Below are 22,344 nucleotides of genomic sequence, written 5' to 3'. Positions count from 1 at the left end.
GCTCTAAATAGCGGTGAGTACAACGTGAAGGTTCCCGTCCTCCGCGGTGAGCGTATCACCTTCCTAAACCGAAACCAAAGCTCTTTTTGGTTTCATTACGAAGGACAGCGTTGTGTGACGTGTTCCGCAGGCCCACTCACCGCTTTAAGAGCTGGAGATTTCAGCCTTCACGTGAGCTGGATTCGAGATTTGGACGGAGCCACAAGGGAGGGATCGAACCGTCCATCAACGAGGAGCACCAATCTCGAGGCAGGGCCGCGGTGGGGATCAGTCAAGATTCGTGCTAAAAGTCGACCAGGGACACGTGGGTGGGCCTGAGGAACGAGAGGCCAAATTGACGGCTGCCGGATTTAGGAGATTAATTAAGTTTTAATGGAGATTAGATGGGTAAATAATGGGACCAATGCTTAAAACATTCGTTTAATCTGGACCGATGACGTCACACTCGTCCGTCATACACGGATCGTGTCAGCGAAGCCCTCCTTCGATGGAGTTCGCTAGCTGCGACGTCGGAGCGTGGAGGGAGGCGCTCTTCGCCTACGATGTGGGCCTCTCGCTCCTCCGGAAGCCCGACGTGCTGCCGCTGGACGGGTTCTACCGGACTGAGCTCCCCCTCGTCCTCCGACGACGAGACCCCCGCCCTTTCCTCACCAAGCCCGAGCTCCACCGCCTCATGCAGTGGAAGCTCACCCGAGGCAAATGGAGGTCCTTATCTTCTTTTCCTTTCTCTTATCGATCTAGATCTAGAATCATCCGAGGCTTTGGGGTTTTAGGCCTCGGCTACTGGATTTCATTTCCTCGCTGGACAAAGATTTGGTGGAATCCGCTTCTCGAAAGGCATTCGCGGCGCTTCCGGACCTCTCCAAAGCCGTATCCGAGCTAACGGTTCTGAAGGGGGTCGGACCGGCGACGGCTTCCGCTGTTTTAGCAGCCTATGCGCCGGATGTAGCGCCGTTCATGTCCGATGAGGTGATACTTGAGAGTTTCGCTTTTTTTTAAAAAAAAAAGTTTCTTTTCTTTGTTACTATTGAATATTGATGGTGGTTTTGCGCAGGCTATGATTGCGTCTATGGGGAGCGTGAAAGACTATACATTGAAGCAATATCTCGCGTTTGCTGAGAAGTTGCAGATGAAGGCAAAGGTATGTAACACATCATTGCCTGTGAGGTATTTGAAACGAAATGCTGTGGCCATTTTAATTTGTTGTCCTATTCAATAGGTTGTCAAACAAGGGATTGAGTTAGCTATCTAACTTCAACTCAATGAAACAAACATTGTGTTACTTGTGTAGCATCGGTTGGGAAAGGAGAGTAGTAGACTTCACTTTGATATTTCTCCTAGTATACTGGAGTGGCAATTTATGTTTGTTGTCTAAGATGGATGACCAGGATCCATTATCTTTGCATATGGGATCCACATTCAAAGTTACTCGAAATACTTCCCCAGTATTATTGGCTAGAACATGCTCTAAAACCATCCACATGCTAGTATCTTCTTGCTTTAACACATTGCTTGATTCGTTGTTTTGATGGTTGAATGAGTATGGTACATGCTACATCTACATGACATGCAGCAGCATGCCCATCATATGTCAATCAGCTTAGAGACACAAGTTGTGTAATATAGTATTCAACATACATGCTGTATTTTATCATGTTTTTCCTGCTACTGATGTGGCATCACCATTTACAATTATTTTTTAGTTGCTAACCAAAATGGGGCGAGAAGGAACTAATTTGTTAATATTTATTAAGAGATAAAAACATCTAGTTGATTGACCTTTTAGGTTGATATGCATGGAGCAGTAGTTGAAATCTCATAGATCTAGGAATGAGTCTATAAACTGGTTGGCACTGCAAAATAGGACAATCACCTCACCTCACAAGTTTGAGTGTTGGACAGCGGTGGAGTTCTCAATAAAGGCTTTTTCAAGCTTGGATCTATGCTTTGATGAATCAATTTTCACCATCACTTTTAGTCTCAATCACAAGCAAATAATACTATAACAGTTCAAGGGTTAACTCATTTAACTTCTGAAAAAATTTGGTTTTAGTTATGAATATACTTATGTTTGTGAAAAGTTTACAAGCTTGTATCAGGAAACTCATCTATAAGCTTGTGAATAACCTTAGCTACTTTTAAGTTCGTTCATAGAAATTTAGAGGCTCACAAATAAGGTTCTTCATAACCTTGGCACAGGCATTTAAGGATTTGTGCTATAATATTGAAGTGTATTTTAATGAAATACTAATGGATTTTACGGGTGAGCTGAATATTACTGAGGTCATTTTTCACAATGTATATGGAAGCAAGTTCTCCCATTTCATTGAAGGCAAATTTTGAACCTAGGACCTTTAGAGTAACTTCCAATGCCTCACCAACTTGCTAAGCTGTCATCTTCATAATACTTAATTCTGTCTTTTCCAGGAACTCACAATTGTGTAAATATCATGGGGTTCTGCTCTATAAGCACATCTCTAACAGTGTCAATACATTCATTTCTCCTGTTTTGCTATTATATGTGATAAACAAGGAAATTATTCCTATAATTCTACCTTCTTAATCCTTTTTTATTCTTGTAACCCTTGTTCATGCCTTCTCAATGATTTGATCATATATATTTTTGTTGTTGTTGTTCATTTGACATTTCCCCCTGATTGTAAGTGAAGCATTAAATCACAATGTTTTCTCTTTAAGATTTTTCATTTGTTTGACTCTTCTATGGAACTTTTTGCCCATGTCAAGCATTCTTCCTATCTCTTGACATTAAAATTTCAGTATCAATTTTCGTCAATATATTTCTGTCTCAAATCCTACCATTAATTCTGGCAAAGACTAGGAGATAGACCACAAATGAATTTACATTGGCTTATTAATCTTACAACTACTTACTAGTGATTATCCTTTAAACGTCTTTTTCATTTGCTCCGAATTGTGGTGCTTCATTTAGTTTAGACTATGTTCCCTGTAAATTGTTTTGCCAGCTAATCTTCAAGGTATAATGTCATCTTTTGTGTGAGTCACACAAAATCCTTCATCTATCCCTTCCCAAAATATCTCAACTCTACTTCAGTAGCATCTTTAATTTTTGAAGCTTGTCTTTACTATAACAATGCTCTGTTGCAATAGTTTGAATCTTAAGTTTAACTGTATACTACTAGTAATTTGCACCTATTATTATTTAACACTATATATAAATTAAGCTATATTGGTGTTTATATAATAGTACAGTTAATGGTTCACTATTGTAGAGAGCAAAGGTAAGGATTCCTAAATTTTCAACTTGTGCATAATGCTTATACAAAAGTGAAAAAGCAATATGATGAAAATTTCTGCTCGAATTAAGAAATTGTTTTGTTTTGCCTTAACTTCGATGTTTTAGCTGCTCTACATTTGAAGAATCTAATGCTAATAGGACCTTCCAAATTAACTTGGCAGGAGCTAAGCGTGGAGGGGAATTGTTTTACTCCTGTGGACATCGAGAGAGCTTTGTGGAGCTCAGCGGTTCGCGCCAAGTTACTCCATTCTCCATCAGATGATAAATCAGAGGCTGGTGTCAAGAGAAGCACCAAGAGGAAACGTAGAATTTGAGCTAATCTCCATGGAGTTGCTAAACACACTAACACTTGTATGCACTAATGTTTTTGTACCACCAGTAGCATTATTGAGTTCTTGGCTCTCTCATGTCTATGGGCATTTAACCTTTGTTCGAGCATGTAATGTTGCGACAATCTTGGCCAATAGTAAGTTTGATCAGTCTAGCACAGACATCAGTGATCCTATTAATGGTCCAGAACATGAACATATGCATTACATTCTCGTGTGGATTAGTTAGGGGGGCAAGTGCTGCAGGACCTTCATGGAGTCTGTGCCAGTAAAAAGCCTCCAAAATGATCTGTTGCAACTTCACTAGCAGCCGGATTCATGGTGTGGAGCTCATTCTTCCATGGACTCAAATACTGCCAAGCATCGAGGTACAGGAGAGGATGAGTTCAGATGAAGAAGCAAGATGTGGAGAAGAAGTGGATTGCAACTTACCTGATCCAAGTGTGGGACATGTAACAAGGAAGCTTGCTGCAAGTCCCTTGAGGTAGGAGGAGTGCAAGGCATTCCATGCTGAGTGATTCTTTGAAAGTTGGAGGCAGTAAGTGGGGCTGGAAGCTGCTCGTTCCTCGACCAAATCCGAGGACAGCCGTTCCTCCGTAGCACGGTTGAAGTACCTAAATGGATGAAGTTATACCGGAAAGGTCTTCATATCATTCTCTGAAACACAAAGGCTATGATCTCACATCTTTAGAAACAATTCTCTCAGGATCAAAGCTCATTTCTGGATGGACAGCCGCAAGCTTCATCGAAAGGAACTGCACATTTCAGTAATAACAGTTTGATTTCTTAGCTCCAAAAGACAATGTTGAATCATGTTCTAGTTGACAAGCTCGGCGAACTACCTCAACTTGGCGTTGCAACGACTGTACGTAGTTGATTATCTCATCAAGCATCATAGCCTTGCCATTGATCTGTAAAACCGAGAAGAACATATCGAAAGACACAATTGTGTGAAGCAATGGAGGATTCCATACCAGAAGCAACTACCTTGTTGCATCCTGGAACAAGATCTTGAAGAAGTCTCATTCTTTCACTAATCTTTTCCCTTCTAACCTGCACGTTAAAGAAACTCTGAGCGTGATGCATAAGAGTGATGTGTATTGCAATCCGGAAACCTACTCTTTCTGCAAGGCTGTGACTGTTGGTGGCCTTGCCTCTCCTGGCCCGTACATGATTGTAGTCATCCTTTGAAGCTTCAGAGCCTTTGCTATTTTTGCTGCTTGGCCTATGGTTTGCTTTCTGGGCTCAGCTCATTCTTCTGTTTCTTGTCATCTTTCCCTGAAGGAAGTGAAGCATCATGCTGTTCTTCAACCTTCACATTCTGATATACATGAAGTCAGTGCACATCTGATGAAATTTTACAAGAGAGATTAAGGTGTCTTACTTGAAAACTATCATTTTTCCTCTTATTATGCTGGTGCCTTTGAGATAAACCTCTAAGTTCTGGGTCACTGTAGGAAGAGATTCTATTTGCCTCAGTAAAGTTCATACTTTCAACCACAGTGAGGGGATCCCAAGTGTTCCCCAAGCACTCCTCAGTGACGGATTGTAGAGTGGAATACATCTGTGAACAATGGCAATTCGCATCAGCAACTGCCAAACAAAGGTCTTGCAATTGAAGTGCGCAAGCTTAATAAGAAGGCACATTTGTGGGAAACACAGTTAACTTTTTCTATGGGCAAACAGTTGGAGGAATGCTGGCTGGTAATGCAACAAGATTTTCCTTAAATCAAGAGGTAAAAAAAAAAAAACAGATTATTGCAGATTACTTCTCTTTTGGAACAATTCAAGAACACTGAAGCACCCAACATGGCAGAAAATTCACTTTTTTGTAAGGGAGGGGAGCAAGAGCAGATCTGAATAGCTAATTAAACAGGTTGGTGAAAGGTCAGAAGAGAAAATTACCTGTTTTAAGTATCAGTAAAAATTCTCCCAAGCACCAGTTCCTCTCTCACTGTCTGTTAAAGCTGCAAAAGGATACATTAATACGGGATTATGGAGATGAACATTAAATAGTTACACAAGCCATGAGGTGCGAAGGTAAAGGGAGAGGTGAAGACGAAGGTGGCTTTGGTTAAAGAGGGGTGATTAACCACTGCCAACCGCTCTCAGTAATTTATGCTTTCCAAAAGAGCCTTGTTAATTTAATCTAATTTAAAGCACTATGCGACTCAAAGTGTGTGTGTGTCTCTCCCATTGTTATTTTAATGCTTTTTGTGGGGCAAGAGGCAGAGTACTTCTCTTCCACAATCCACACCAAGCTTTGCAGGAGGAGTAATCTTCTACTGACACAGTGCCAGCCATTTCTACACTCATTTTTCCAACTGTCAGCCACAACCACACTTAAACTTTATCTGAAACATGTGGAATCTTATGATCCTTTTGCCTTCTTGTCCTTTACTCTTTTAAAGCCTGAGTGAGCTTGCTTGGAATTGGATGCCTGGAACATAGTCGAAGGAAATTACTGTTTAACAGTCAACTGATGTACTATCTTTGATCCATCAGCTCTGCTCATCTCATCCGTCATGGTTCATGAGGTTTGGGCAGATAAACACAACAATGTGTTATTATGAGAAATGAAGAAGACTTGTCAAAAAACCAGAGGAGCTGTCAGAAGTTGTTTTGAACAAGTAACACGAGTGACATGCAAGATTATTGCATGGGGTCTTAGAATGTCCCTGGAGATATCATACTGGTAATTATTCCTTGGATTCCTGATGAAGGAACACCGGCAGATGTCAGTGCCAGTATGTTTGTCAGATTTGGATATGGAATGAATAAATTGGTGGCTCATCTCCAGCCAAATCTCTTTTTCAGTTGGTTTTTTTATAATTCACGTGTCTAGGACTAGTCTTAAAGACAAACAGCTGTCTTGTCCCTAATTTATCTTTTTATTATTTTTCTGAGTATTTTGCCATGCACCAAACTCTTGTTGGCTTAATCGTTTGGTCTGTCTTTTTCTGTTTGCATAAAAGACTATTAGTACGTTAACACTGATAGTTTCAAAGAAGGATGCAAGCCTATTTCAAAAACAAACAAAGTACTAGAGATAAGAGATTTGAGAATGTTGTATATATAGGTTTGATGTATAATTAATTATACAAAGTGGCTAAGAGGTTAATCAGACAAAGACTAACTATATAGGTGCGTGCATAAAATCATATCATGGAGCATGATAGACCAACACTTCTCTTCAGTCTTCCTTATATCGACCTCTAGGCCATTCGAACTTGAGTACATAGTCGAAACATACGATCGAGTGTATCGATGAGATCTAACTGATCAACAAGAATTCACAAAGACATACAAAGTTGAAATATGTTATCACCATATATAACCTAACCATCTGTGTTGTGAAATCTAGAGAAAAATTTCATATGGATAATTGACTCATTTGAGAACCTCTCTTTTATGTGGTACTTGCAATTGTGGATTGACATTTGTGATTGTGGTATTTGAAATTGTGTGGAAAATCATATCTCTTTAAATATATTCCCTTTGGTTTTCTTTTTTTAAATTATTTAAATCTTAAAAATATTTTTAAAAAAAAGTTGCCAAAGGGTATATATATTTAAACTCTTTGCATATATATAATTTCGACCCAGTGTGGATATAAGTGAACACAATGGCCCTATATAAAAAGCTGTCGATGAACTTTTCTCCGTGGCTCCTTCATCGAGAAGTCTAATTGCGCTCAGTCCTGAATTCGGAACAGATCGGAAGTGCTCCAATCGGAGTACGGCGCCGGCGACGGCCAGTCCAATTTGGGATCGCCGACCCACTCCATCGCAGAACCGAAGAATGCCGGTCGAGGAGGCCGAAGAGGCTGAGTCGCAGGGTGGAGGTGCCCCCATAGTCCGAGGGCGAGCGGTGGCGCAGACTGCGTCGGAGCGCCGGTGAGGCTTTGGACCAACCCGCGGAAGCCGCGAGGATCCACCTGGTAAATGCGCGGCGGGGGCGGCTGCGGCCGCCGCCACGGCTTCGCCAGCGGCTGCCGGATGATGCGGAGGGGCGTCGACCGGGGAACCGCCGGCGGTCGCTGCCCCTGCTCGTTGTTCGTGGCGGTGCCTTTCATGGAGGAGGGAAGAGAAGCGATCGATCGTGGAGGGAAGGATTGCAATTTGATTTATATATATAGATCTGGGAGTTTAACTGGCATGCGTGTGGGCGGCCGCCACAGAGGCGGCTAAAAGCACGTCTCTGCACGTTAAGTGCATGCATGGGCCGGTGACATGCAAAACTACTATTTTGCTACGGCTTCGACCGGACCCGGATTGGGTCCACAAGAACGGGTCAAGCTTAAATCGGCCCGGGCCGCCCGGCTCAAATTATGTCTCGTTGGAATCATTGATTAAGAAACTACATTGTGCATCCCCCCAGAGTTTGACTTGGCAGCTCGTGTGTCTACGTCTGCAAAGTCAAAGTGCAGGTCAAATTAGGAAAATATTTTTTGGTCGTCGAAAAGGCTAATTTTGCATCGAATTCAGGCACAGAATTTCGTAATTGTATTGTTCTGCTCGAGTAAGTCGATATGACTTTATACATCAGACAGAAAATATATTTTCCGGACTGTTCGGCTTGGTCCTATCCAACTCGGTCACCCCTGCTCAGTATTCCTAGGCGTGCGAGATCGATTCAGAAGGTACTCAGGCCACCTCAACCAGTGGCGGAGCGTGACCAAATTTAGGGACTGGGCTGCCAGTATTCTATCAAGTTCAAATACAAAATACGAGTTTTACAAATCGGCTCTTCGAGATTTCATATTTTTAAAACAAGTAATAATGTCATCATAGCTGAATTTCCTTGCAATCTCCTTCTCAACATTCACCAACAAAGCATTCCTCAAAAAATCATCTTCAATCTTGTTCCGTAATCTTGTTTTTACAATCAAAGAAGGTAGCTCAGGATACTGGCAAATATTTGATCTTCTGTGGTATTTGTAACACAATAGACTTCGAGAAAATTCATCAAAAAATCAAAATGTTAGACATACAAGAATCGGAACAGCATAGCATGGCTTTGATTTCACACCCAGAAGAATTGATCTCCACTGAAATTGAAAACTGAAATTGAAAACTCGAGATGCAGGTCGGGCCGTTGATTTTGAAATTCTATACCCGACCTGCTTCGAGCTCAGGCTGACTCCGCGCGCAAGGATGGGGGGTCTGGAAGCTTCTTCTCAGAGATAATATTCTGTCTCGACGCTCCGTCGTTGGACTCAACATTAGACCCAGTCCACAATCTAAGACTTGACTCAGGACTCCCTTTCTCTTGATAATATTGTCTTGGTCCCAATGTAGCTCGACTGGCTCTTCGTGCTCCCCTCAATGCCCCACTTAACGCTCAACTGATTCCGCTCTGATCACTTCCCCAATCAGCAATTAAGCAGGTCGCCGCTAGAAGGACACAAGCAATCATGTGGTTAATCTATTCTCCCATTAATATGACATGATGATGTACAATATGATGTTGTATTGAGATGAACGACACTACTTTTCACTATTACGATGGTGATATATGATGTTCTCCTTATTTAGATGAGACATTTCCCTTGATCAGAATTTTCACTTAAAAATATTCTCCTTAATTGAAAAAAGACGGGTTTCCATTATTTCTCTCACTAGCCTTTATATATCTCATGGAGACAGGTACACACATGCTCATACAGGACTACTATTTGCTATCCTCTTTCATTCTCTCCTCTCATTTTTTGAGGAAAAAGTTGACTTGAGTGTCAGATTGGTTGAGCCAGGGCACTTCTAACATCCATTTCTCACATCCTCCTCTCTTGTTGTGCAGGCATTAGTAGCACCTTATGATCCTCCAACATCCTCCTTTTCTACCGTTGGGTATCGTCTTGATCGTCTGCTTTCCAAGTCAGGTGGCCCGTGACTCATCCAGGAGACGATTTCAACTAGAAACAATAATTAAATTTTCAAACAAAATAAACATATTTTTCACATGTTTTGGGGGGAGATATGAAAGTGTTGAAGTTAAGTGAACTTAGACACTACAATATAGCGTTGTGTTCATTATCAACTTTCTATTGAGATATAACAAACATGCAACTTATGTGCATATAAAAGATTAAGTAGAATACTATTTTCAAGGTAACAAAAGGTTTTCTTAACATTTTTTCAACCTCGTCAATGAGTATTTTTGTAAATTGATGACAAAGATAATAATACTTTGATACGTATAAGGATCAATCACAATGGTGACTATGAAAGATGAAGATGCAAAGACATTATTTATACTAATCTGCATTGAGATACGTGTTAGAAAAATTTAAACTATATTTAGTTTGAAAAAAGGACATAACTTTTAGAATAAAGAAAAAGCTCAAAATTAAAAATTAAAGGAATTAAGTATTATCTAGATCTCATATTAAAATATTATCTCTCTATATGAAATATATATTATAGAGTCAACCGTTCACTATGTAATTGAAAAGTTAATCTCGCATGATCACAAAATCCTTTAAATTAAAACGACCGATGGAGGAGAAAAATTGCAACAAAATTAGGTAGAAAAAAATTGGAACTCTATGATATAAATTAAATATAGAAAGAGAAAAACTATAGAAAATTGTATATTTTTTGATTTTCAGAACATGCAGTTATTATTGCAAAGTTGACCTTCTGCTTAATTTATAGCTTTCGCGGGGATACCAAAATGTTCTCAATTCTTCAAAATTTGGTAACCGTTGATTTCTCGAGATTCCGTTCCCACCGTAGCAGCTCTGGTTTTCTGGATCCTTCTAGCCACGTCGGCCCCCGCGCGCTCGCATTCCGCGTGCGGTCTTGTTCTGCAAGCCAAGCCAAGCCAATTTCTTTCCTACGCCACCGCCACGATTCGCCTGTTAACTCCCGTCGGCTCTATATAACCCTAACAGCTGGCTCCGTGTCCGGCGATCTGCCCCTTGCTCCGGAATCCAGATCTCTCTTCCCTTCCCTTCCTCTCCTCCCGTCCCCGATCCGCTGCTGCCTGATCATCGATGAACGACGCCTACGCCAAATCTGTCCCCGAGGTAAGTCTACTCCTCTCTTGCGCCAATGCCGAACCGCGGCCCTCTTGGATTCTATTGCTCGTCGCTTATGCTTCTTGCCTCAGGTGCTCGAAGCCTTTGGTGTAGATCCGAGCAAGGGTCTTTCAGATTTCCAGGTGTGGCTGCCTCCCTTTCTCGATCTTCTCGTCCAGCAAATCTGGAGCCGGCAGGCTTAAATTTAGTATTTCATTGCCATTTCACTTCTCGTTTTCAGGTTTCTCAGAATGCAAATATATACGGAAGAAACGGTACGCTTTCGTGTTGCTGGTCTATGCTGAGCTACTCTAAAGTTTTTGTTCCGGTCATGGGATTAAAAACAACAACAACAACATTGTAGTTAGTACTGTCAATTTTTATAATTAAGTGGTGGCTAGCGAGCCTTATTGCAAAGCTACAATATCATATCACGATGATATAGTTTCGTGATTACTGTAAGTGCATCAACGCAGACATCCAAATTTGTCTTCCTGCAATGACCAATCACATTCCTAACATAGGACTACTCAATTGATAGCCTACATGCTGACTGTAAATAAATTTGCTAAGTCCTTACCCGTCAATAAAATGATTTAACTTCGCACGACCTACTTCTACTATATCAACTTGCAGCTAATTTGATAACCAACTTCATTTAATTTGATGATGCATCACAACATGACTAGTACCAGTACCAAATTGTTTTTCTGTACTTCCTACTCGATCGAACACAACAAATAAGATGATCGACCAATTTAGATCGTACTTGACTGATGTACAACTAATGATAGACCAACCATTTTCTGCTGCTTCTATGCTTGACCAAGTTATAAATACTGTAATCTAGTGAGAGGTAGACTGTCTTTGTTCTGGCAGTCCACAATGAACAATAATTTTCACAATCAGTCTGAGTTGTGCAGGCAGTATGACATAATATGCAATCTACACAACCCATGTTCAACTAGAGGGGGAAGTGATGAATGCATCGAAATGAGATGGATGATTATGTTTTTTTTTAGTTAACTTGCTGCCAGATCAACACCTGAGTGATGACATTGAATTACCTCATCCAGCCAACTTGTGCCACCATCAATGCATAATTAGTGAGATGGATGGTTGTTGTCAACCAACTTAAAATTTAAATTGTCGACCATCTATTTTTGATTTTCCTGTTCTACATTTTTGTAATAAATTAACATGATTAAATATTGAACTCAATTTAAGAATACCATTATTAGTAAAAAAAAAAATCACTTCTCACTCTGGGCAGGCATGTTTCCATTCTGTGCCTATAGCCTACGGTGTCTTGGAAAATCTTGTAGTTTTTTTTTGTGATGAAGATGTTGTTCCTCTAATATTCTCAAGGAGGCATCTGTGTGTGAGTTTTTTATGGCTCACTAATTAATATTTGTTTGGATATCCTCTTTGATAATCTTTTTAGACTATGAATAATTTTCTTCATAAACATTGGTACTGAATTAATAACAAGGTATTGATCCAATTCCTTCTTCAAATGAAATAGCTGTTCAATAAAAAACAGATACTCTTTGTAGTAACATGTTATTTGATAGTAGCAACTTCTTCTGCACTTTGTATGCATTTTCTGGCTCATCACTGACTTATTTTTGCTCCATGTTTGGCTATGGCTATCATTTGCAGAGCTACCTCAAGAAGAAAGTAAGTTAAAATTTTCTCTCTTTTGGTTGGGATAATATATATTTTTTGTTATTAGTCATTGATCATTGGTTTGATTTAATCATTCAATATGGTGATAAATGCAGAAACATTTTTTCATTTGGTCATCTCAATTCTCAAGTATATAATGTGACACCAAAATGTTATTCTGAGATTACCATTATATTTAAATTTTTATGGGAGCGTTTTGGTATTTCTCTCTAATTTTACCTGTTTAGATTCAACTCTTAAAATTTGTTTGATTGTAATTTCAGGAAATCTAATAAAATGGAAATAACAAATATATGTTTTTTTTCCTTTCTGAGGATGACAATCTTGTTTGTCCAAAAAATAATTTTTATTTATAGAGAAGTAAAAAAAAGAAAATGACAAACATGTTTTTTTACTTTTGTTTTCATTGCCCATTTTTTTTTCTCTTGAAAAACCAGAAAAATTTCCTGAAATCTAATGTGCCAAGGATTTACTTCAACATTGAAATGTTAAGGTTGTATTTCCTACAAGGGAAGGAAATGTAGGGCAAAACAAGGTGGTGAGAACTTTTTTTCAGCTGCCTTTCCCTCCATTTCTGTTGGTGGAAATGAAGGAAAAGACGGGTAAAGTTGTTCCTAGTTTGCCCAAATTTGCTTTCGTTCGATCTACTAGAAAAACATTTTCTTTTGGATAGATAAAAATTTTTATAGCTCGAATCAAAGTACAAAAACTGATCTTTAGGAGGTCCTCATGTTTGACGAAGCATCAGATCAGAGAAAACACCCAGCGATTGGTATACATAAATTTGCACACACTTGAAGATCCTATCAATGTCTAATTGTCCCTCACCAAAGAAACTTCTATTTTGATCCTTCCATACAAAATGAATCATATATGATAAGGCAAGATGATGAGCCTTTGTCAACATCCGGCTCCCATGGTAATGTCTTCTGAAATACTCTCAACATCCGTCAGTAGGTGGACATCTCCGATCGCTTATGAAGTCAGTCTCTGATCCTCCTCCATATATGTGTGTATCTACATAGAAAAACATTGCTCTCATGCATTGGCGCTCAATTCCGATCCAAAGAAATTTAATATATCTTTTTATTTTTTTTCATTTATATATATTTTTATTGTTTAACATATATATATATATATATATATTTTAATTTTCAAATTTTCTTTCCTTTCCTCCATGGAAATGGTTGGAAGGGAACTCTTCTTATCTTCCCTCCAAGACAATACAAATTAGATAACATTTCCTGATCACTATGAAATTTTCCCTACTCTCTTTCTTACTTTTGCTGTTTTGTACATGTGTTGGTATTTCAAGCTTGCAAGGTACTGAACTTATGGCTGACTAAGCTACTATTTGTTTTGTGACAGTTTTATAATTTCCTGATTCCCAACATTTAGGAGCCTAATATGCTGCTTATGAATTTACCGTGTGCATTTTTCCTTCTTAATTAAATACATATATTAGGTAATTTAAATTTTTCATCATTTCTAAGGTTTATTAGTACAACAAATATTAGTTAATCATCATTGCTATATTTTATTAATAACAACCATAAATGAAACCTTGAAGGGAATTCTCACCCCCAGGGATTGAGTCAATGCGACTAACTGGGATTATCATTTTTTTTTGCCCCCGGGGCCATGGTGCCGCGGTAGGACATCCAGGTTGTCACCCAGGCACCCGCGGTTCGATCCCCAGCTACGGCGTATTTGCAGAAATTTTCCTCCAAATGGGGATCGCAATCAAAGGATGCTGGGCATCTGGGTTGGCCGCTGCGTGCGCTTCCCGATTTACCCTGGTGACCGGTGGGAAACTTCCGTGGGGCCGGGCCGGTCACTCCCAGGGATTGAGTCAATACGACTAACTGGGATTATCATTTTTTTTTTGAAGGGAATTCTGGAAAGCTGTTAACATTGGGGGGGGGGGGGGGGCATTTTGAAAATTACCCTATTTTTATGTACTTCAAACTTTTTGCATTTATCCCATGTATCCTTGACAGGATAGAAATGAGTAATAAGACAAGAAAGGAAAGGTTAAAGTGTAATGGAGCTTTTGGAATCTTGTGTAATGGTGTTGTTTCTCTTATACTAAAATGAAATTTGTAAGAATATAGTGCACAAGCAGCCATATTTTATGTATGCCAGTATTGGGTGATTATTTTTTAACATCACATAAAAATTAGCATAATAGAGATGATTATGCTAAATTGGATATGTCTTTACCCGAAATAATAGAAAATATTACTAATGAGTAATTAGGTGTAATTAAACTTAGTTGTAATATATGACAAATTGAGTGAAGATAAGTCAAAGATGATATATGTTTAAGAATTATGAATATATACTTCAATGAGAAAAGATGCAACGGTTAGAGTTGTAGATGAGAGGGTTTGGGAGACCTATGAAAATTGTATTTAATATAACTATTAGTAAGATCTGACTAGCTTTATAACTTTATGTAACCTTAATAGTGAAGAATGATCCAAGTAGCCGACCCCAAATAGTTGGCATTTGTGGCTTGTTTTTTGTATGGCAAATTGATTTTACATTTGATCTTCTTTGAGCATTTGGCATTTTTTCTTATCTCTTGTAGTACTATTATGTGGGCAAGATACATAATTGACCTCCCTTCAACCTGAATCACACTTAGATCAACCTGGTGACCAGGCAATTAATTGTATCACTCCCATGTGCAGGTACTCCTTTCTGGAGAAGAGTCTTGAATCAGTTTGATGATTTACTTGTTAAAATATTAATTGCAGCAGCCATTGTTTCGTTCCTTTTAGCTTTGATCAATGGAGAGACAGGCTTTACAGCTTTTCTAGAACCTTCTGTAAGAATTCTTTTAACACCCTTCCTTTTCTTATGACTCATGTTGCTGATTCAACTGTATGTTGGCTTGGATAGAACCATTTCTTGATTAAACATTATATGAGATACCCTTAAGGTTGGCATGCATAATGGTATCCTAGCAAACCATTAAAAGACTCAATTGGAAGTATTTGCTTGAAAAGAAGGTGCATGTTTTCACCAAATCAAGAAAATATTTATGTGGCTGGACCATGCAGAACACCTTTCTACCATCCTTCAGCAGCATTTGGAGAGTGTAACTGAAGACATGGTGCAGTTATGTGCTCTGTGCAGTGCATAATATATAGTTCCAAGTGTTAGCAACACACTTCTGATGTTAATGTCGTATATTCCAATACAATCAATATTGATATTATGCAAAATCACTTATTTTGATTGATTGAATTTAGTTGGAATCTGGCTGAATCAATCATAGTCAATGATATCAAATCCCTAATTTTGGCTTAACTATTCAATCGATAACAATGACAGAAAAACTAAGGGCTAGTCAAATTAGTCAATTAGAATCAACATTCTTCCTACCCAAGCTGATAAATTCTGAATTTTTTTGGATATTTTCCAGAATGAATTGAAGAGCTTGGATGTGGATCAGAAATGTAGTTTAATATGTTACTATATTATATTGTTTTAGTTATTTATTGCTAAAATTTAAATTATTCTGCACTTCTGCTTCTCTGGTCTGATCTAGCTTTTTATTGTGGATTTTCGTTTATATGGCAGTTCCTATATAATATTCAGCTCTGATTTTGAATTTGCACCATAAGCTTGCTGACATTTATTAACTCCTGTAGCATAAACTCCTTTTTTTGAAATCGTTGGAGGATCACGCTATTCAGTTCTATAATTTTCATTGTTAATCATATCATCATTGGATTTCCTGTCAACTAGGGATGATATACTTGAAATTTGAGAGTTCATAAATGCTATAAAGGTCATCTGTTACCTACAGAGTCAACAGCTTGTTTATTGCTTATCATTTCCATTTCCAGTTACTTTAATTTCATTGGTGGCATTATTTTATTTATTTCTGCTATTGAAATAGCTATATTTAGGTGAATGAAGTACTTACTGCTTTTCCCCCCCAGTAATCCTGTCGTTTAATGTGTCTGTAGTTGATCACAGGTCATACTTATGATATTGGCTGCAAATGCAGCAGTAGGTGTGATAACTGAAACAAATGCTGAAAAGGCACTCGAGGTAATTTGTTCATTTTCATTTGACTATATTATCAAGCAATACTAGTTATAATCTGCTTTTTTGGCTTATGCTTATTGTGATAGTAGATGTTATTTACTCCACATATGGCTTTTGCAAAAGCTTATAGTTTGATTAGTTGAAACTCACTGCATGTTTGGTTCGTAGGAATTTCTTCCATTCCCGATGAATTTTGTGGACTAGCTGTTTTTTGCATTTGGTTGCTAAACAGATACTGCAATAGCAATTTTCACTCAATTTTTATAACCTGTTTGTTGTACAAAGCCCAAAACTACTTATTCGAATATGTTCAAATTATTATTCCATCATCCAAGCTTTATTAAGTTGGAAGCAAAAATGTGAGAAAATCAAACTCGCTTCTTCTCCTTGTGCTCCCAAGTAGCCTCCCAAGGGGAAAAAGGGGGGGGGGGGGGGGGACACAAGTAGCATGCTTCAGATTTACTATGGAAGGACTTCATTAAGTTTGAGAGTCTCTATTTCCTAAGTTTCACATTGATTTCTCATTTTGCACTATCCAGAATCAGTAAGCTTCTTAGTTTTCCTCCAACTGCTGAGTACTTTTCTTTTTTTACAGAAAACCTGAAATTTCTTAGAATATGAAGACGAACTTAAGCTAGGACCTTTTTTTCCTCAAATTTCTCAAATTGGCTTTTGAGCCTTGCCTTTCAGTTATTATTCACACACAAATACCATGCTCAAGAGTTAACATAGAGGAGAACCTCTGGAAGGTCTCATTGTTGATTGTTTTTTACAGACCTTAACGTAATTGTGTTAGTTCACTTAAAGAAGGAAAAACAATGTTCTTAGCTTTTATGAACACTTATAAATATCTTTTTTAAAAAATTTCTTGGCAATAAATTCTACCTACTTTAAGCTTGTAACTTGTGTTTCTTTAATAATCAAATTTTATATATTTTCAACGGCTTGAATTTTCTTGAACTCGTATGTGCGATCTTTTCACTCTATTACTGCGTATCTTGCAGGAGTTGCGTGCATATCAAGCTGATGTTGCAACTGTCCTTCGAAATGGTAAACTCCATATCTTCTAAACTTTTTCCTACCAATTATTACTCATTGGTGCTGCACGTTGATGGTAACATCTCTTTTTAAAAAGTTCATCTCACCTAGGCTCAGCCTTTTGCATTCATTTCAATATTCTCATTTGTGCTACATATTAGTTTGTATGTAACTGATTGTACTGCAGTCTTATAAAAAATTTATCTTTGTCTAAATTACCAATGACAATTTATTATTCTATAATCAATATGCTTATATTTTTTTCTAGGATTGTAGTTGATGCATAATGGTTTCTTTAGACAACTAGAATAGAAGAATTTATGATATTAATGACTTTGTAGAAACGTTAGTGTAAGATGAAAAGCCTGTCCATGTGGGAGATATTAAAATGAGAGGATGGAGAGAGATGAATCAACATCTTGCACACAATTATGAGCACTAAAAAGTGGAGAATTGGAGAGAAAGCTATGGATATGTTGGTACTTGGTGTTTAGTCCAAAGGATGGAATCATGGTTTCAAGTGCCAATTGGTGTTAGTAGGCATGCTTAAATATAAAGTTCTGGTCACTGATCGATACTAATATTGTGTCCGCATGAAAATGTTATTGTGTGGCTTGTGTCAACATGGTTCAGTGGTATCATCCGAGACAAACCTTATACCGTTTCAAAAAGAAAGATTCTTTTTTCCATGATATCCTTTGATTCCGCCTGCTGATCATGGAGACACTAAAAAGAGGAGTAAAAGGAAAATTCTCTTCCAATGACATCCTTTGATTCCGTCTCCTGGTCATGAAGACACTAGATATTAAACTATAGTGTGCCAGATATGCAACCAATGAATTGTTGAAAATTCACATTGATCCTGCTTATTTTGACTTTAAACTAATTCACTGAGTAAAAGGAAAATTCTCTTCCAATGACATCCTTTGATTTTGTCTCCTGGTCATGAAGATAGTAGAAAGAGGAATGAAAGACAAGAAGCATCAAAGGATGGTATTAAACTATAGTGTGCCATGTCTATAGTGTGCTACATATGCAACCATTGGATTGTTGAAGAATTCACATTGATCCTGCTTATTTCGACTTTAAACTAGCCAATTCACTGGTTCAGCTTCCTTTGGCCTTGTCAGATACCAATGGTTGATTCAGAATGAAAAGACTTTGGACCAACATTGCTCGAAATTAAATGCAACAAAACTGCAATGACATTTGCTTTGCCAATTTGGAATCCAGCTAGGCATGACTTCGTACCATATTGTATAATATTGGAATTCCTGGATCAAGTGTGATCTGTTGTCCTTGCTGGAAATTGCCAATATTGCTAGTATTCTGTCAATTGAAAAAGATGGTATGACATGTTTTTCTGACAATTTTTTTTTCCTGAAGACACATGATTTACGACATTTTACTAGTAATTAAATAGGAGAGACATTGGAGGGTTGCTTCTTTCTTCATTTCATGGAAAGAAAATGATAGGAAGAACAGAGTAGAGACACATGCAAGTGTTTCCCACTTTTTTCCTGAAAACTGGCATAACAGGAGAAAGAGAGAAGAGAGAGAGAGAGAGAGACAATAGCTGACTGGCCTGATACTGGCCTATAATGCTGATTCAACTTACCTTTTAAATGTTTTTTGGTTAGGGATGGACTGGTAAATAATTAGGAACTTCCTTTGTAAATAGGCCAATAAATAAGTTATATATAAAGTCAGCATAAGATAATATAAACAAGGTTGAAAAAGTCTATACAATGCTGAGGCAATCTTCTATAATATGGTTTGTAAATTTGTTATGCTCTTGTCTATTTACTAGCTTGTTCGATATTTCATCTTACCTCTCTGCAGGAAGCTTATTGTTCTGTTTGTTTATATAGATGATATAATCTTTACTTACAACATTAAGTCTATTGACACCATAAGTCTTTGAAACCAAGGACTTGGGCTACATGGTGGTTCCTTGGTATCGAGGTTCCCTATTCATGGGGAGATATTTATATCTTACAACTAACATATGTGCACGGTATACTTGAAAAAGCTGGTATACTAGGAGCTAAGCCTATTCACACCCTCATAAGTCTAACAAATTGATGCTAAGATGAGAAAGGTTATTATCTGATTCAGAGAATGAAGATTAGTTGGCAAGTTGAACTAACTTGTCATCTCTATACTTGACATTTCCTTGGCTATAAGGGTGATCGATCAGTTGTTAGATGCTCCAGAAAAGGGGTACATGAATGTTGTTTGAGCTAATTCTCTCATATATAGGTGATCTGCATTGAGCTATTGTGCTCTTTTATTAGGCAATCTAATATCATAGAAGAGTAAGAAGCAAATTGTAGTGATCATGTCAATTGCCAGTGCAAAGGCACAGAGCTATGACTTTAGCTACTTGTGTTCCGGTCAGGATACTGTCTGGAGGCATTGCGCGTGCCCCGGTAGAGCGGCCCATGCGTGCCCTGGTCGTGGTGGTGATTTTTTTAAAACTTAGGTTTAATAGGTTAATAATGTTAATTAACTCCTAACTATAGTTGGGATAATTTAAATAGACTTAATTAAAAATATCTAGATTAAAATTTTTATTTTTAATTAACATATTTTATATTTTAAAAATACCGAAACTATACCGACACAACATGATACGGTACCGAAACTATATCGTTCCGGTCCGGGACTGAAATCTCGGCACGGCTTGATATTTCCAATACACAAGGTTGTATATGTATAGTTAGAATAAGGTAATATTCCTAAGGGGGAAGAGGGGGGGGGGGGGGGGCACTAAATGGGCCAGTTAACCTTAATAACTTTTCCCTAAATCAACAACTTTCTCTTTTTCCTCCCGTTTTCTATCTGTCAACATAAACTGAACATAAAGAACAAAATTTGTTTACTTTTTCCTCTCTTCATTTTTTTATCTCCCTCTTCCACTCTTTCTCTTTCTATCTCAAGTGAAGGGACTTAAGGTGAATCAAGCATTATTTCTTTCTCTTTGTTTGTCACTTGGCCTTAATTTATTAGTATGAAAGAACGGTACTGTGAACTTGGTTTGGTTCTGTTTATAGGTTGCTTTTCAATATTACCGGCCACAGAACTTGTTCCTGGAGATATTGTTGAAGTAGGAGGTATGCTGATCCAATATCTATTTTATGGTGCTAGGTTCATAATTTGCATGATTAGAGGTAGTTTTTTTTCCCTCTTGTAGTGGGATGCAAGGTCCCTGCTGATCTGAGAATGGTGGAGATGCTCAGCAGCCAATTACGTGTTGATCAGGCAATTCTCACTGGTACCTAGTTTCTTCTTGTCTGAATTTGCAGACTAATTATTTTGATGATTTTCCTTGCGTTTGGTTAGAACAATTTTAAGACCTCTGGGATTATATAGGTAAACTGTTACACGATGTTCTTTACAAGTTTGTGCTAATCGCATCTTGTTACGTATAATGAATATATGCCTGTTGTTATTGCTAATAAAGACAAATTTCTAGGTTATGATTATGCTCAACTTTTTTTTCTTTACATGTTGAATAGTTGTTACCTTCAGTACATGATCATGCTTGTCTGCAGGACCTCTTTAGTTAAATTTGATCAAGTACATCTAAATGATTTGGTTAATGTATATGTTTGGTGTTATAATCCAATTCTTTGTATTTTCCTTTATTCTAGATTTGTTGTGTGTATCACTTTGGTTCCTTATATGCAATGGTTTAAAATCTTGTGCCAAAGATTTGGTCTTCAATGATATGGTTTCATATCATGCTGAAGTGCCAACACATGGTGAATTAGAGGTAGAAGAAGAAAAGAGATGCAGAGGAAGAAAAAGAAGAGAAGACATCTACCTGTTTCAATCCCTGGCTAGAATTGTACAGATTAACATTGTGTTGCTAGTCAACTGAATTAGTTTTGATAACACATGATACTTGTTGGCATAATCAACACAGGCACCTCAGTCAGTCAGTTTCAATCCTTGAGATGCTTTGATCGTGCAACCCAACCTGAAAAGTATGAACCACACTATTTGCAGATAGGAATATTTGTTTATATGCAAGTTCTTCCACTGATTGTTCTTGTAAAACTAGATATTATATTCTTTAGTGAATGAACTGTGCTTCTTCCTGTGCTCTCAGACAAATTTTATCAACTTTCCTGCGGCTGGGAAGGTATTTTGGGAAATTATGGGATATCCTTATAATTATTTTTACCAATGAAATTGTTATGAAGAATAACAACTGATGTGAGCTTGACATTCGAAAGGCTGCTCGATAGAGAAAGCTAGTCACAAGACTGGTTGGATCAGATTGGGTAATTAGGATCAATTAAGGAAACAATTGAAAAATAGAAATTTGGAAAAAAGGGGAGGGTTTCAACTTTTAGAATCTATCCTAATCAAGATGCTTGCATTTTTCTAATACATGGTATAGTGTGTGAAAAGTGATGATTTACATCCAGAAGAGCAATAATTGAAGATGTTATGTGAAAAAGTTGATGGATAATAATCACTATGGATTAGTTTAAATGAAGCTGGATGTTATTGCTGCTTCAAAAATCCATGCATATAGACATAGCATAAAAGGCATTGCAATTACGAAGGCCAATGCAGCAGAGAATTTGTGAGTCTGTTGTTGATATATGCTTTTTCTCCTACCAGCAATAAAAGGAATAAATAATATTATTTTAAATAATGCATATAATTAACTTTAATATTGAATTCTGTAAAACCAGATTATTTGTGACTAACTAATAAAAGTTGGCTATATATATGAAATGTTAACATGAATATTACGTAATCAAGTTTAAACTGAAAAAATGTTCTCTCTTTTCCTTCTAAGAAGATTGATGCTCTTTTCTTCTCTTTAATAATAGTATAATACTATGTATTTTCACCTGTGGTCCATTCCTCAGTGCACCTAATTTTCTTGGCTAGAGGAACTTCGA

General features: G+C 37.7%; 2 protein-coding genes and 1 pseudogene across 2 annotated transcripts in view; 2 read left to right on the top strand and 1 right to left on the bottom strand.

Annotated features, from left to right (window-relative positions):
- The first annotated feature begins 433 nt into the window (after positions 1–433).
- Positions 434–3,774, top strand: LOC141829995 (uncharacterized). The gene is made up of 4 exons (XM_074717465.1): positions 434–705; positions 774–969; positions 1,055–1,141; positions 3,439–3,774. Exons 1-4 carry the CDS (start codon positions 434–436, stop codon positions 3,589–3,591), a joined length of 708 nt encoding a protein of 235 aa, XP_074573566.1. The 3' UTR covers positions 3,592–3,774.
- An 83-nt stretch (positions 3,775–3,857) lies between these two features.
- On the bottom strand, positions 3,858–5,417 carry LOC141828836 (transcription factor bHLH74-like; annotated as a pseudogene).
- A 5,044-nt stretch (positions 5,418–10,461) lies between these two features.
- Positions 10,462–22,344, top strand: part of LOC141828979 (calcium-transporting ATPase 3, endoplasmic reticulum-type) — a 38,999-nt gene continuing 27,116 nt past the window's right edge. The window contains exons 1-9 of the mRNA XM_074716374.1: positions 10,462–10,636; positions 10,720–10,770; positions 10,869–10,902; positions 12,290–12,307; positions 15,013–15,149; positions 16,310–16,384; positions 17,386–17,431; positions 20,476–20,535; positions 20,616–20,696. Coding sequence (XP_074572475.1) covers positions 10,604–10,636; positions 10,720–10,770; positions 10,869–10,902; positions 12,290–12,307; positions 15,013–15,149; positions 16,310–16,384; positions 17,386–17,431; positions 20,476–20,535; positions 20,616–20,696 — 535 coding nt within the window. The 5' untranslated portion in view covers positions 10,462–10,603. The remainder of the gene's footprint in view (positions 10,637–10,719; positions 10,771–10,868; positions 10,903–12,289; positions 12,308–15,012; positions 15,150–16,309; positions 16,385–17,385; positions 17,432–20,475; positions 20,536–20,615; positions 20,697–22,344) is intronic.

Source organism: Curcuma longa, chromosome 5, assembly GCF_044706935.1.
Source record: "Curcuma longa cultivar G26 ecotype Majalengka, Jawa Barat chromosome 5, ITB_CL_G26_1.1, whole genome shotgun sequence".
Classification (NCBI taxonomy): Eukaryota; Viridiplantae; Streptophyta; class Magnoliopsida; order Zingiberales; family Zingiberaceae; genus Curcuma; species Curcuma longa.
The sequence above is the reverse complement of the archived record's forward strand: the minus strand, read 5'-3'. Positions and strand labels throughout refer to the sequence as shown.

Coding starts and splice junctions, on each gene's coding strand:
- LOC141829995 (XM_074717465.1), top strand. CDS start 434: ATGACGTCACACTCGTCCGTCATACACGGATCGTGTCAGCGAAGCCCT. Junction 970..1,054: donor CGCCGTTCATGTCCGATGAG/GTGATACTTGAG, acceptor GGTTTTGCGCAG/GCTATGATTGCGTCTATGGG. Junction 1,142..3,438: donor AGTTGCAGATGAAGGCAAAG/GTATGTAACACA, acceptor TTAACTTGGCAG/GAGCTAAGCGTGGAGGGGAA.